This window comes from Pan paniscus, chromosome 6, assembly GCF_029289425.2.
Source record: "Pan paniscus chromosome 6, NHGRI_mPanPan1-v2.0_pri, whole genome shotgun sequence".
NCBI classification, from domain to species: Eukaryota; Metazoa; Chordata; class Mammalia; order Primates; family Hominidae; genus Pan; species Pan paniscus.
In genome coordinates, this window is record NC_073255.2 from 143,874,836 (window position 1) to 143,891,325 (window position 16,490).

The following is a 16,490-nucleotide window of genomic DNA, read 5'->3' on the forward strand; positions in this document are numbered from 1 at the left end:
AGTTACTCCATTGTCACTTGTGAAACTGAAGAAGCAAGATTCCCAGGTGTAGAATTCTTTTGCTAATCAGCATCCCGATGGCATAGACTGTTCTAATTAGACAGAGTATCGTTCTGTTACCCAGGTTAGAGTGCAGTGGCGTGATCTTGGCTCACTGCAACCTCCGCCCCCCGGGTCCAAGCCATTCTCCTGCCTCAGCCTCCAGAGTAGCTGGGATTACAGGCACCTGCCACCATGCCCAGCTAATTTTTTGTATTTTTAGTAGAGACGGGGTTTCACCATGTTAGCCAGGATGGTCTCGATCTCCGGACCTCGTGATTCCCACCCTCGGCCTCCTAAAGTGCTGGAATTACAGGCGTGAGCCACCGTGCCCAGCCCTCAATCGCCTAGTTTTCTCTGAACTATAATTTATTTATTCCTCAAAGTCTCTGCCAGAGGTGTAGTTTTTCTCAATATAATCAAACACATGAGATAATTTATGAGTTTCTTTCCTTTTTCTTGGGGACTTCCTTCTCTATGTCTTTGATTTCATCTTCTAGTTGGACCTGGATGATCTCTAGACCTGCTGAACCACAGCTATCCCAGGTCCTTCATCACTATCCTGAGAATTATCAGTATATAAATAGAATTTAAAGCCACTGGACTTGATGAGATCACCCAGGGAGTGAGTGCAGAGAAAGATGTCTGGAGTGCTTCAACACTGAGAGGTCAGGAAGATGAGTCATATTCAGTAAAGAAGATGACAAGATGTGGCCAGGAGACAAGAGGAGAGCTAAGAAAAGGTGGAATCATGAAAGCTAAGTGAAGAAAGTATTTCACATGGGCTTTTTCAACATGGCTGCTTACTTCATCAAACCAGCAAGGAGAATCTCTCCCTTCTTAAAAGGGCTTTCCCCTGATTAAGTCAGGACCTGGATAATCTGTCTTTTAATTAACTAAAAGAAAAAAAAAACTGCTTTGGTACTGCAATTCATTTAATTCATCTGCAAAATCCCTTCAACTTTGTTGTTTTTTTTATTGTCTAGAACAAAGTTACAGTATCACTCATGCTCAAGAGAGGAGATTGTGGCCAGGCACAGTGCCTCACACCTGTAATCCCAGCACTTTGGGAGGCCAAGGTGGGTGCATCGCTTGAGGCCAGGAGTTTGAGAACAGCCTGGCCAACATGGTGAAACCCCATCTCTAATAAAATACAAAAATTAACTGGGTGTGTTGGTGGGCACACGTAATCCCAACTACTAGGGAGGCTGAGGTAGGAGAATTGCTTGAACCCAGGAGGCGGAGGTTGCAGTGAACTGAAATCGCGCCACTGCACTCCAGCCTGGGCAACGAAGCAAGACTCAGTCTCAAAAAAAAAAAGAAAGAAAGGGGATTGCACAGGACCTGAATAGCAGGGAGAAAGCAGTCACCCAAGAGTTTGTTTGCCACAGAATGGCTCAATTGAAGAGAAACACTGATGACACAGAAGAGAGAGGTGACAACTGCAGGAGCAATTTCCTTGAGTAGGTCAGAGGGAATGAATGGAGTACAGGTAGACAGAACATTAACAGACAGGAAGTGAAGTATGTGGGAACAGGTTTGGGTAGGCTACTTGATGTCATGGTGGGAGCATGTCTCAGTTCCCTTCTGCTTACTGGAGCCTGTATATTCTTGTTTCTCAGTTTATCTCCTCGTTTTGGTAAAACTTAGATTCTTGACAAAGGGAAATGGGAATTTATATTATGTAAAACTGACATGTCTGACAGTATCTTCAGTCTACCGTTATTTTGCTGAATATAGAATTTTGGGTTGAAAATAGTTTTCCCTCAGCATTTTGAGGATATTAGTTGTATTGTCTTCCAGCTACCAGTGCCATGTTGAGGAGTCTGATGATGTTCTGATTCCTGAGCTTTCAGATGTGATTTGTTCTAGTTTTGTCTCTTTTTGTCTTGTTTTGTTTTTCCTCTCTCTGAAAGCTTCTATACCCTTCTATTTATGTTAGTGTTCCGAAATTTCAGCATTCTGGACTTAGTGAGGATATTTTAATTTATTGTCCCATAAGCCTGTCCATGGGCCCCTCCAATCTGGAAATTCATATCATTCAATTCTAGGAAAAGTTACTGTATGATTTCTTTAATAATTTTCTCCATTTCTCATTGTCTTCTTTCTTGAACTATTTTTTCAATGTTAAAAATTAAATCCTTTAATTTTCTTATTTTTCTCTGCTATTTTCTAGATTTTTTATTTTGTTCTACTTTCTGGTAATTTCTTCAGCTTTATCTTGGACCCTTTTATAGATTGTATATCTACTGTCATAGTTTTAATTTCTAAAAGTTCTTTCTTATTTCTTTAAAATATAGCACAGTGGCTCTAGAGCCAGACTGGGTTCCATCCCAGTACCATTTGCTAGCTATGGGATCTTGGGCAAATTACTTAACCTCTCTGTGCCTTGATTTATCCATCTGTAGTGTAATAATATATCTCTTAGAGTTCTTGTAAAAATTAAATGAGTCAATAGATATAAAGTATCTAGAACAGTATCTAATAAATGTTAGGAATTATTGTTATCATTATTGTATGTTAGAGAAAAATGCCTTTTTGACTTTTTGACTTTTTCTTCCGTTCACACTTCAGTTTTTACTTCTTTGATTTTATGTATTTAATTCATTTATCTTGATTCTAGTCTTTCATATGAATAAGTTTTCTTGGAAGTCAGGATTCTTGCACAATTTCATACTTGTAAAGTATGTGGAGGGGTGGTGGTTACTGACCAGTGGACTTCACAATGGAGTGAAAACACGGAGACCTGAGTTTTTCAATGGGGACCCTCCAATGTCAGCAACTGTAGGTCTTGTCTCTTGGGCTGGTCAGTTCCTTAAAAAGGAATTCTCTAATTTCCTGCCTAAGAGGGTATACATCTGTCTGTCCAAAATTTGGGGAGTCCAGAAGGGAAGGAGGCCACCGATAAGTAGCTCACTAATCAGGATCAATCTTCCTCTTTTTAGCATAGAATCTCATCCCCATAGTAAGCTGTGTAAACTTCTCTAGAAAATAAATTCCTCCACTTCCCCCTGGGAATGAAGAAGAGCAATTACTTGCCTACATAAGATAGAGAAGGGGCTGGAGGGTGGACAGTGTTATCAGCTCTTTCTACAGTCATTTAACCAATCCTCACCCCTTACCAGCCCTCCAGAGACACCCAGTGTCTTCAGACTCTGTGCTCTGTAATACAGATGTGATCTTGCTTCTTGTTGGCTTGCTCTCACTGACCCTTCACCCAGGCTTAGGTTCCAGCATTCTTCAGTTTGCTGTTAGTTCCAAAATTCTAGTAGACAACTCTCATCTGTTCTTGTCTCTTTTCCTATTCTTTTTTTAAATTAAAGAATTAATTTTTAAAAAATTTGTGATAAAGTACACATAACATGAAGTTTACTATCTTTATCATTTTAAGTGTACAGTTTAGCAGTGTTATATATATTCACATTGTTGTGCAACCAGTTCCAGAACTTTTTCATCTTGCAAAACCAAAGCTCTTTACCCATTAAACAGCTTCCCATTCTCCCCTCCCCAGTCAGCCACTGGCAACCACCATTCTACTTTCTCTTTCTATAAATTTTGACTTTTCTAGATACTTCATATAAGTGGAATCATGCAGTATTTGTCTTTTTGTGACTGACATTTCACTTAGCATAATGTCTTCTAGCATGTGTCAGAAATTCCTTCCTTTTAAGGCTGAATAATCAAAAAAAATTAAAATTATTTTAAATTTGTATTGTGGTTCTCCTGTTCTTTTTGTTGTTTGAGTTTTCCTGTGTTCCTTTAGCCATTATTTTAGTGGAGTAGAGATAAACTTCTGTGTCCAACGTGGTCCTTAATAGAAAACCCATATTCTATTTATGAAATATGTTTAAGGACATATTCTCTGTTGCTTTTTAAGAATCTCTTTAACTTTGCAAGATTCCTTAAAGGAGAATAATGAGGATACATTTCGTCCTGATTTAGCCAAAGAAAAACTTATGTGTTGATATTAAGCAAAAAAAGTTGCTTCAAGCAGCTTCCTATTCAGCATGAACATAAGCTCTTCCTTAGTGAATCTAGCATAGTGGATCTCAAAGTGTGGTCCCGAGACCTACAGCCTAAGTATCACCTGAGTATTTGATAGACGTGCAAATTCTCGGGCCCTACCTCAGACTTACTGAATCTGAAACTCTGGGGATGGGGCCCAGCAACTGTGTTTTAAGTAGCCCTCCAGGTGATTCAGATGCTTGGTAAAATTTGAGAATCACTAGTTTTCTAGCGGCAACCCTTTTGCAAAGTTGCACATAGAGATTAAACATTTTACTTACTTTTAGTCCAAATGTCTGTAAGATTTTCAGGCTATGAGGTGACCATCTTTTAGCAGGCATGTTGTGAAGTATCTGTACCACCTCTATAACATTGGGACTGTTCCCAGTATTCGGGACTTTCCTCTGCTGAAGAGGCAGGCCTTATCATGTATTTATACTACCTGACCACTTCCTTATCTGGCACCCTACTGGCCACACTTACTAGACCAGTCAAGGCCAGGCAATCTACTAGATGGTCAAGACCAACTAACCTGATTCTCTCTTGAGAATATGAATCAGAGACACCAAAACTGTAGTCAGTGTTGAAATGCTAAAGGTACGTAAAACTGAGGCTGATGATCACAGTCAGCCTTGGGCAAGAACAGGCCCTGTATCCTCTCAATTGCCTCCTTTTTTTTCCTTGAGTGGGTATATATTTCTTGCACTCCAGAGACTTGATCAGGAAACACCTTAACTATTGACAGGAAATGCTGCATGATTGATTGGTCATAGTTATTATTCTGTACTGCTTGCCCAAGCCATTGACTTTGTTTTTTTGGCAGTTACATATAAGCAAGTTGATGGGTCTGTTTAATTTCCTGGTGTGAAAACAAATTTGATAGCACTCTTTTCATTTCAATGCTGAGCTCTCAGAGTTCATTTGCCATTGCTTCCAGTCTGATTCTCTGAGAAACTGGTGCAAATTGCTTTGCAAATCCACAACCAAAGAATCAGTATCAGTGATGCTCTTTTAAGGAACATGAGATACATAGTTCCCATAAGCCACTGTTCAAAAGGCTCAAAATGAAATATTCTGAAAATGAAAGCAAAAGAAATCATAAAATATTACCAAAAAGGTTATGTGGTAGTGAATAAAAGCCAGGATATGATTTGAGAAGTGAACATTTGTTCTGAGAACAATGCTAATGTAATGGGAATATCAGGACCAAGCTTTACTTTTTCAGGTCATGGTTATTGATTTAAGAACTGATGCAAATGAAAAATTACCAAAGAGCTGTTTGCAAAGATGTTTCAAGTCCAATAAGTCTTGTTTTAGTATTATACTATTGTAAATCTCTCAGGATGAAAGAGACTATATAGGTCATCTAATCCAATTACGCATTTCATGCTTGAAATCATTTCTATATTCTTAAAGAAATGAGAACCACACAACATTGGCATTGTGGTTGATGACAGAGAGCTGTCTACCATGCTTCATATAATAAATCTACAAGAAGAAATAAATGAATTTGGAAACACAAAATGGCATTAACAAGATATGGCTCTTAATAATGTTTGGAAAAGTAGTGCTTTTTTTTATTTTGTCATTCCTAGGGAAAAGGTATTAGACATTGTGGCAGAGATTGATAATTATCTCCAGACTTTTTTTTTTTTTTTTTTTGAGACAAGGTCTTACTCTATCACCCAGGCCGGAGTACAGTGGCACAACCACAGCTCACTGCAGCCTTGACCTCCCTGGGCTCAGGCGCTTATCCCACCTCAGCCTCCCGAACAGTTAGGACCACATGTATACCACCAAGCCTGGCCAATTTTTGTATTTTTTTATAGAGATGGAGTCTCCCTATGTTGCCCAGGCTGGTCTCGAACCCCTGGGCTCAAGCGATCCACCCTCTTTGGCCCTCCAAAGTGTTGGGATTACAGGAGTGAGCCACTGTGCCCGTCCAGACTTGGTTCTTTTTAATTCCCAAATGTTTACTTGGCACGTGACTGCTCAAAATAAATATTACATTTCCAAACTTTCCTAATAGCCATTGGTTTCAGTTGCTATTGCTGTGTAACAGATTATCTCAAAACCTAGAGGCCTACAACAACCTTTTTATTATGCTCACAGATTCTGTGGAACAAGGCTTCAGCCAGGGCATCCAGTACAGGGCTGGCTTCTTCTATCATGCTGACTTGACTTTTACAATGCTCTATTGGTCAAAGAAATCACAAGCACATTCAGATTCAAGGGGAGGGGAAATAAGACTTCAATTCATTAGTGAGTAGTGGCCACGCCACACTGTAGGAGATGTTGTTGTAGCCGTCTTTGGAAAATGCAATTTGCCACACCAAAGGTGTGGCCATGTTGACTAAGTTCTAGCCAAGAGGATAGAAGAGGAATTGCGTTTAACTTCCTAGAAGGAAGGGAGGGGAGGGGAGCTTCCCTTCTCTTTTTCACTTTCCTCTTAGCTAAAATATGACTGGCCCTGGAGCAGCCATTTTGGACCACAGACAGGATCATAGAGCAATGAGCTGGAGGGAGCCTGGGTCCCTGATGATCATGGAGTACCACACTGTGTCCGGAATTGGTGGGTTCTTGGTCTCACTGACTTCAAGAATGAAGCCGCAGACCCTCGCGGTGAGTGTTACGGTTCTTAAAAGTGGCGTGTCCAGAGTTTGTTCCTTCTGATGTTCAGTTGTGTTAGGAGTTTCTTCCTTCTGGTGGGTTCGTGGTCTCACTGGCTCAGGAGTGAAGCTGCGGACCTTCGCGGTGAGTGTTACAGCTCTTAAGGCGGCGCATCTGGAGTTCCTCCCGGTGGGCTCGTGGTCTCGCTGGCTTCAGGAGTGAAGCTGCAGACCTTCATGGTGAGTGTTACAGCTCATAAAGGCAGTATGGACGCAAAGAGTGAGCAGTAGCAAGATTTATTGCAAAGAGCAAAAGAACAAAGCTTCCACACTGTGGAAGGGGACCCGAGCTGGTTGCCACCACTGGCTCAGGCAGCCTCCTTTTATTCTCTTATCTGGCCCCACACACATCCTGCTGATTGGTAGAGCCCAGTGGTCTGTTTTGACAGGGCACTGATTGGTGTGTTTACAATCCCTGAGCTAGACACAAAGGTTCTCCACGTCCCACCAGATTAGCTAGATACAGAGGGTCCACACAAAGGATCTCCACGTCCCCACCAGAATAGCTAGATACAGAGTGGCGATTAGTGCATTCACAAACCCTGAGCTAGACACAGGGTGCTGATTGGTGTGTTTACAAACCTTGAGCTAGATACAGAGTGCCGATTGGTGTATTTACAATCCCTTAGCTAGACACAAAGGTTCTCCACGTCCCCACCAGACTCAGGAGCCCAGCTGGCTTCACCCAGTGGATCCCGCACTAGGGCTGCAGGTGGAGCTGCCTGCCAGTCCCGCGCTGTGCGCCTGCGCTCCTCAGCCCTTGCGTGGTCGATGGGACTGGGCGCCGTGAAGCAGGGGGCGGCGGTCGTCGGGGAGGCTCGGGCCGCACAGGAGCCCACGGAGTTGGGGGCAGGCTCAGGCATGGCGGGCTGCAGGTCCCGAGCCCTGCCCCGCGGGAAGGCAGCTAAGGCCCGCGAGAAATTGAGCACAGCAGCTGCTAGCCCAGGTGCTAAGCCCCTGACTGCCCGGGGCCGGTGGGTCCGGCCGGCCGCTCCGAGTGCGGGCTCCGCCGAGCCCACGCCCACCCGGAACTCGCGCTGGCCCGCAAGCACCACGCGCAGCCCCAGTTCCCGTCCGCGCCTCTCCCTCCACACCTCCCCGCAAGCTGAGGGAGCTGGCTCAGGCCTTGGCCAGCCCAGAAAGGGGCTCCCACAGTGCAGCGGCGGGCTGAAGGGCTCCTCAAGCGCTGCCAAAGTGGGAGCCCAGGTAGAGGAGGCACCAAGAGCGAGTGAGGGCTGTGAGGACTGCCAGCACGCTGTCACCTCTCAATACCAACTCTGAACTGCCCACATTTAGATTCCAGAGAAATAAATCTTAAGCTATTGTATTTCGCATTTTCTGCCACATGTGAGCAGTGTTTATCATAATTAATACAAATATTATCACAAATTTAGACAGGTGATACACATGCATCTTAGATTACCAGATCCGTAAAAATAATAATGCTTACACGGTAGAGAGTAGTACTAACATTGTGCTCCAACCGGTGACATGTGAGGCTCACCATATTTTATAAAAGTTTAATTCTTTTTTTTTTTTTTTTTTTGAGACGAAGTCTCACTCTTGTCCCCCAGCCTGGAGTGCAATGGCACTGCACGATCTCGGTTGACTGCAACCTCCGCCTCCTGGATTCAAGCGATTCTTCTGCCTAAGCCTCCTGAGTAGCTGGGATTACAGGTGCCTGCCACCATGCCCGCTAATTTTTGTATTTTTAGTAGAGATGGGGTTTCACCATGTTGGCCAGGCTGGTCTTGAACTCCTGACCTCAGGTGATCCGCCCACCTCGGCCTCCCAAAGTGTTGGGATTACAGGCATGAGCCACTGCGCCCGGCCAAAAGTTTAATTCTTAAAATGCTCGACACAATTAGAAGCACTTAACTACTGTATATTTAAAGCAATGTAACATTATTACTATAAAGTTGTTAAGAAATGAAAATAGAGAAATACATTGGCTCATGGAGTCAATACAGGATGCATCATTAACAAAGGGTTAACATCAAGATCCATTTTTACAAGAGGGACTAGTTCGTTACATCTCTGATTTCTAGACTTGGAGTTTCCCCAGTCATGTGTTTACTCTTCCGTGGGTGGGAAGATAAATCAGAATAACCAAGTGAGCTTGCTCTTGAAATATTTTATTTACAATGATATGATAATTGTAGAAAATGAAGTATGCGTACTTAAATAGCATTTAATTGACAAAAGACAATTTTCTCTACTTCAAAATTGTAAACATTTGCAAAGTAAGCCTCATTTCAAAGTCAAAGCCTTCTACTTTAAAAGCACACATTAGTAATTCTATTTTTCTTTATACTGAAGTATTTCAATTTTTGGAGATACAAGTCAAAAATCATTCAAAGCATAAAGGAAAGTTTCAAAATAATAAGCGCCTCATCCTGCACTATTCTATTTAAAAGAGATCAACTAACTTTGATAGGTGCCTCTCAATAAATGGTGCCTTTGTCTCAATAAATAGTAAATGCGTGGAGTGCACAACGGAATAGCATCAGTAAGACGAAACATAATAAACAGGATGGATCGGGAAAGGCTGGATAAAATGTGGGGAAGAAAAAGAAAGACGTCACAAAGATGGGGTAGCATTTCTTTGTCCAAAAGAGAACCAGTACCACCATAAGACTTTAAACAAAGGACATTAGCAACACTTATCATGCAACTAGATTCTAGAAGGAAAATAAAATGCCACTACTAAGGTGGAGGCTGAAGTTTCAAGACAAATCTCCTGGCACCACCTCTGCGGGGGTTCACCATGGCGAATGACGCCTGGGAAGCGGGGCGAGTGGCCAGCCCACTCCTGGACGCGCGGACAGGTGGACACGAAGGCGGCCTCGCTGGGCCTCCCTCCGCCTCACCCGGCCCGGGCGCGCAGCCCTGCGGTGGTCTGACAGGCGGGTGCGCGGCGCCAGCCAACGGAGGTTGCCATGGTTTCCGGGGGTCACGTGGGCGCGCTCTCCTGCGCCCCCTCCCGCGCACCGCGGCGGGGCGGGGGCGGGGCGCCCGGGCGGGGGAGAGGCGCGGCCGCGGCTGGAGCGGGAGGAGCAGGAGATGCTGCCAGCCCTCCCGGGGCCGCGCTCGCTCAGCCGCCGCCACCACACGGAGCAGACGCGCGCCGGGAGCCGCGGGCCGGGCCAGCCGGGCCGCCGGGGCCCAGTGCGCCGCGCTCGCAGCCGGTAGCGCGCCAGCGCCGTAGGCGCTCGCTCGGCAGCCGCGGGGCCCTAGGCCGTGCCGGGGAGGGGGCGAGGGCGGCGCCCAGGCGCCTGCCGCCCCGGAGGCAGGATGAGCATCGAGATCCCGGCGGGACTGACGGAGCTGCTGCAGGGCTTCACGGTGGAGGTGCTGAGGCACCAGCCCGCGGACCTGCTGGAGTTCGCGCTGCAGCACTTCACCCGCCTGCAGCAGGAGAACGAGCGCAAAGGCACCGCGCGCTTCGGCCATGAGGGCAGGACCTGGGGGGACCTGGGCGCCGCTGCCGGGGGCGGCACCCCCAGCAAGGGGGTCAACTTCGCCGAGGAGCCCATGCACTCCGACTCCGAGGACGGGGAGGAGGAGGAGGCGGCGCCCGCGGACGCAGGGGCGTTCAATGGTGAGGACCAGACCCCCCACTTCGCGACCCCGGATCCTCTCGCTGCCCCCCACCGCTCCCCGCTGTGCTCTCGGATCTTGCCGCTTTGCGCACCCACCTCTCCCCGCATTCTCCACCTTTCCCTACCTTCCCATCTCGCCCACCCCCTCAGCATCCATTTCTGTCTCTCCCACTCGCCCACCTTCCTACTCCGCTCTCTGTCATACCCTCTTCCCTTCCTCTAGAGGTGGGAGAGCTGGGATGTTACGCTTCCCTCTTACCCTTTGCCCCCTCTGCCTGGGCCGGTTGGGGTGGGCATCTGCTAGAAAGACAACTTTCGCTGTGGTTGGAGGTATTTCGCTTAGAGGATACCATTGTGCATAAAGAAACTGGCCCGCTTGGCGTCTTCTTTCAGCCCTGGTATTTATTAATGGAATGTCGAAAGAGAAAAGGAGAACCGTGTTTAATATGATTGGCGTTACTGTTGTTAGGACGGTAGATTCACTAAAAGAAGCATGAAATTGGACTCACTGGGGCAGAAAATTTATGGCCAGTAGCTCTGACATTCTTGGAAATAAGAGTTATCTATTATTTTCCAATTTACCAATACCGTGTTGTGTTATTTTTGGACACGTAACAAAGGATTCTATTTAGTCTGAAACCCACGGGGGTCTTTGGAACGAGGAAATGGGTTAATGGTTTGCTTTTTATATAAAAGACATATTGAATGATTTGGTGCTTTATTTTTTTAAAAGTGTATGAGAAAAACACCTTAGGAAGTTCTGAAAGCTTGTTGGTTGTCTTTAGAATGAAAAGCCAGTGAGTAATTGTAAGGATTGTGCCAGACAGTAGAGCTAGAAAGAATGAATGGGAAAGAAAAAGGAATTTTCTCAAATAGCTGCTCCTGGCAAGTCCCACCCCTTCTGCTTACAACCCTCTTTCCCTAACACACCCAGACACACACCCTCATTTACAGCCCCCTGTATTACACAACATGCCCAAATCTCATTTTTATGGCAACCCAAGCTAAAATACCATGGAGTGCAGTGTGCAAGTGTTTTCTCTTTGTGGTGTAAGGCAAACATGCATGCAGCATTGCACTAGCTTTTATTTATTTACACTGCTTGTGGTTTGTGTGTCCGCAGTGTATTTCATAAAATGAAAACATTTAAAAGTGTCGTTTCATTTCCTTGTGTATGCTCCTAGGAAGATGTTTCTTTTCTTTGCAGGATTACATGTTGAAATGGATTATAAAATTAGTGTAGTTTTAGTTTGTCCAAAACAATCCCAGAAACCCTGGAAATTAGTGCTCTGTGAAGATAAAAGTGAAGCTTGTTACTTACAATTTTAATTTTGGACTTCTAAATGTTTCCCCAAGAGGATAAACATAGTCTTAATAATTCTTTTTGCACAAGAATCGAATCAAAAGCTTTTCCTACCAGAAACGAGAAAGAGAAAAGAATGCATGTTTTAAATAGGTAAGAAGCAGCAGCCAGTAACGGATGACAGAAAGGGCAGAGATATCTAATACTTCTTTTATGCTCCTGACATGTTCGTGCACACACACAAAGGGGAAAAAAAGGACTCTTTTCCCAGGTTGGAGAAAACTAGGAACTAAGGGGCTTGGTAAAGACCATATATATATATATTCTGTATGATATGTTGTTAATACAATCAGAATATTTTGTTTGTATAATGCATTTGTTGAAGTACTTTGCATTGATGATTGCATTTTCTCCTTATAACAATATATTGCGCACAGAAAAGATTCCATTTTCATTTTGTAGTGAAGAAATAAGCCGTTAACTTCTGAACAGCAGGGGTCATTTTATATGGCTTTATATTCTCCAAGGCACCTTTGCTGTAAAAATTGCTCAGTGTGACTTAAACAAGTTAAACTTGTTAAACAATTGCACTATTTACTCCCTAGCCTCACCCCCAAGGACTTTAAAACTTTTTGACTGCAACCAAATACAATTTGATCATTATCCAGGAGGCACATACATCTGTATAACAGAAACTTTGGCAATAGTACAGGTACTTCCTTCTGTCAGATGCAGTGCTTTTTGATATTTCCTATTTGAATCAGTTATTTCTCCCTATTTTAAATTGTATTGAGACCTCCAGTTGAAAAACATTTAATTATAGGCTACAAAGTGATTGGCAAGGTTTCTTGTAAAGGGCCGGATAGTAAATGTTTTAGACTTAGGGCAACATGTGGTCTTGATCACTTCTTCTTCATTTTTTTTTTTAAAACACATACACCTTCTGAGGGTTGGGGTTGTACAAAATTAGCTGCAGATCAAGGCCATAGCTTGCTGACCCCTGGTTAGAAGAAAAAAAAAAAGTCAAAATAGTACCATTGGGGGAAAAAACAGGAGTGATCCTAAAAAGTATGAGCCTATCAGTTTGACATCTATGTCCAGAAATGTGTCTCATTAGAAAAGAACCCCAGATACTGGGCAATTCTGGCATAGTAAAGAATAAGGATTGGAAAACAAGTCTTAATTTACTATGACACAGCACAAGACCTGCTGGGTCAGTAATTCTGAAATTTTCATAGCTATCTCAAGGAAGTTTGATTCAGAAATGACCATTACCCTGTACCATTTTTGGAGAGCTTTTTTAAATAGGTTGAGATGGGACATGATATCCTTTTCTTCCCCCTCAGTAGACATCCCACCCAGGTCATTCTGATATCAATAGTTCCATGACTGTACTTTGGAAAACATTAACAGATAGTGATAATACTATATTCTTCTTAACATTTAAAACATAATTGCCATTAGTTGACAATTGCTGTGTGCTGTCTAAATGCTTTAATTTTTTTGTCTCAGCTTTATGAGAACGATAAGGCCATCACTTGCCCAGTGTTTCACGTGAGCTGCAAAATCAAGATTGGGATACAGGTGGACCTGGCTTCATCCCTGTGCTCTTGACTGCCCGATTCTATCTCCAGATGGTGCTGGGGCTAGCATAACCTGAGTATCCCTTATATGTCAAGCTCTATTTGGGACCCTTAATGTGTTTTATTGTTAAAGTTCTGAAAAATTAACTTGTCCAAGGTCACACATAAAACGAGTAAGTAGGGAAGCCTGATTTCTTACTCTTATGTATCTAACCTTGAAGCCCAGGATGATCAGGGAGTTCTTAAATGGAATTTGTTCTGTGGGCTGACTCACAAGTCAGGTTTTCCTGTTTTTTTTTTTTTTTAGTAATGCTGATGGATTTGCATTGTTGGTTCATATCCTCTCTTGTGAATGTCTTTAACGTAAGTGATGGTATTTATGAGAGGTTGGAGTTAAAAGGCAAGTTTTTGACCATGCAACTTGTGCCCATTGACAAACGTAGGACAAACGTAGGGATCAAGCATGTGACCTTGACCTTATAATGTGGTGGTTTAATCAAATAAGCCAGGCACCTGCAGTTAGCTGGAAAAAATGTTGTCTGGCCAGGGGTCGGTGATTTTTGAGGGTCAGGTGGTGTGGCTGTAGGTGGCGCTAGAGCAAACAGTCAGATGGGTGAAGGTCATCTTCTTTCCTACCTTTCCAAAGGATCCCTTCCTCTTCTAATAGCTTTCTTTTCCCTCTCCTATTCTCTTCCAGACTTATAAATTCTAATTGTTACTTTCCATTTGCTATCAGTTCTGGTCGAAAGAGCAAGCTTTAGATGTTAGAATGATAGTGGCTTATGGTGACCCTTTCTAGGGAAACTCTCAAAGGCCAGAAAGAAGCCATAATGGAAACCTCTTGGCATCTACTGTGTCTCCCTCTTCCCCGTCCTAGAGAAAGCAAATACAGTTTGACGTGTCACGTCTGAAAGGGTAGCGTCCCTAGGCCTTGAATTTCTTAGAAGGTTTACGGTAGGCTATAGCATTGCATCAGTACTAGTTTGGAGTAAAATCTGTGGTAATTCATGATTTTATATAGGCATCATCAAGAGATCTTGTGTTGCCCAATAATTTCTTCAGTGGAATTGCTGAAACAAAAAATGAAGTAAATACCATTCAGATTATTCTGATAAATGGACAAGTGGTCAGAAACAAAATTAACTACACATGGGCACATGCAGAGCAGTCAACCTGGGAGAAAAAATAACTACCGTGATAGAAAATAAAGAGCTGATTTTCTGAGTTATAGAAGAAAAAGATCTAGAGTTCAAAGTAGATACACATACCAAAAATATAGACTCATACCCCATAAGACAAGCATATCAAAAGTAATAAATAGAAATTTACCATGTAATAACTGTGGCTTAATCCTCTTAACTCTGTCCCATGTCCAGTCTTGTTGGAATCTTACCTACCTTTTGGTTTTTACAGTTCAAAGGGAATTTGGAGAATTTACAAAACATCCTTAAGGTCAAGCAAAATATTGTAAAGTTTATATCATTGATATAAAATCTTACAGAGTTATATACTTTTTTTTTGCAGAATAGCAATTTCATTGTGTTTTATGGAAATGAATCCAGTATTGCACTTCTTGGCGAGATGAAGCAGGGAATGAGCTTATGTGGCAGTTTTACTTAGGATTTAATGTTATACAGTAATAAAATCCATATCTTTTCAGCTCATAATTTGTAGCTAAGAGCTCCAGGATTTTGTAATTAATGAGACTTTATAGTTTTTGGCTATTAGAGATTTACATGGTGGTTTTAAATCCTCCTGAAATGGATTAAATCATTCATGACAATGGCTAAAATATTGAAGCCATTATTTTAGTTATGAGCATAAAACAATAGTGTCAGAAAAGATAATAAAACTTATTTTGAGTTAGAGATAGTGATTGTGATTTTCAAAGCAGAAGTTAAGAATATTATTCATTTTACTAGTAATAGTAAGTGGATTGCTTTAGGGGTTGAAATTGGGAAACCAAAAAACTTCTTCTCTTACCATCTATTACTTTGGGCTTTGGAAGAAGGGTGGTAGAGGGAGAAAGATAATGAAGTCAGAAGGGAAAGGGGGAGGGAGAGAGCAAGAGAGAAGTAAAACCAGTTGTGAAGGCTTGCTTGAGTAACTTATACTTTGAAGACATACAATGGAAACACCTAAACAGAAATTGAAGCATTAGTACTTTAATTTTTCTATCAAAAACCAAACCATTTAGCTATTATTTTAGATAAGACAGTTACCAGCTTTTTTTTTTTTTTTTTTTTGTGGATGCACATAAATTGATGTGCTGTGTCTGGGTAGAACAGGAGTGAATATTGAATGGTTATTTTATTGTTGCAAATCTCATTCCATGGATTCCAGTAAATTTCCAGCCGTCAAGATTTTGTTAACAGCTATGTTGAAAAACAATTGTGTTTCTTTTTCAGTTGTGCAAATACAAACAGGGGACCTATGAATCCATCAATTTGGGGTTTATTTTTGACCCATTAAGAAAATCGTTTGTCAGTAGTAGTAGTAATAAAGTCCTACAGTGGAGGTTGGGGAATGATGGAATATTTAAAGGTGAGAGATTCAGTGAAGAAGACTGAAGTGACTAACTGCAGGGTCTACTTTAGAAGTGTGGAGAATCACAGAAAGTGCTGCGATCTGGGATGGCCTATTAGAAACAATGTGTGAAACTTGGAAGGTAGGATAGTTCTTATTTTAAGAAAAAAGAAATGATTCGTCTTACATTTACTCTCTTTAGACTTCATTTTTTTCTGTTTTTGTTTGTTTTTTGATAGAGATGGGTCTTCCTTTCTTGCCCAGGCTGGTCTTGAACTCCTGGCTTCAAGCAGTCCTTTTGCCTCAGCTTCCGAAAGTGTTGGAATTAGAGGCGTGAGCCACTGCTCCCTGCCTAGACTTAAGACACCATCCTTTTGTCAGAGATGGCCTCATAGATAGTATGTATGATCGATTTTGTTAATAGATGGGGCAGGTGAGAGACAGAGAAGTTCCTTATCCAAATTTGGTAGGTTTTGGCCTTATAAATTTGAGTTTGTTCATACAACTGTTGCCAACATTTTGTGCGCTATTTATATTAACTTACATCATATGAATTTTTTCTGTCTTCCATCAAGTTGATTGATAAGGTTTAAAAGGATGGGCTAAAGGAAAGTACTTTTGTCTTCAGAATTTCCAGGTTTTTTTGTTCTTTGATTCTTTTTCAATGAAGTGAAATCTAATATTAGACTATATTTTCCTATCACTTGCTTAAGAAGAGACAATGGAAAAGAAACAACAATGCAGTGATTTTTCTGAATTGGAT

The 16,490-nt window shown here is 42.5% G+C and overlaps 1 protein-coding gene across 1 annotated transcript in view; it reads left to right on the plus strand.

The window, feature by feature from the left end:
* Positions 1 to 9,766: 9,766 nt before the first annotated feature.
* The window catches only part of PRKAR2B (protein kinase cAMP-dependent type II regulatory subunit beta), a 119,958-nt gene continuing 113,234 nt past the window's right edge, over positions 9,767 to 16,490 (plus strand). The window contains exon 1 of the mRNA XM_003811199.5: positions 9,767 to 10,314. Within this exon, the coding sequence (XP_003811247.1) occupies positions 10,008 to 10,314 (307 nt within the window). The 5' untranslated portion in view covers positions 9,767 to 10,007. The remainder of the gene's footprint in view (positions 10,315 to 16,490) is intronic.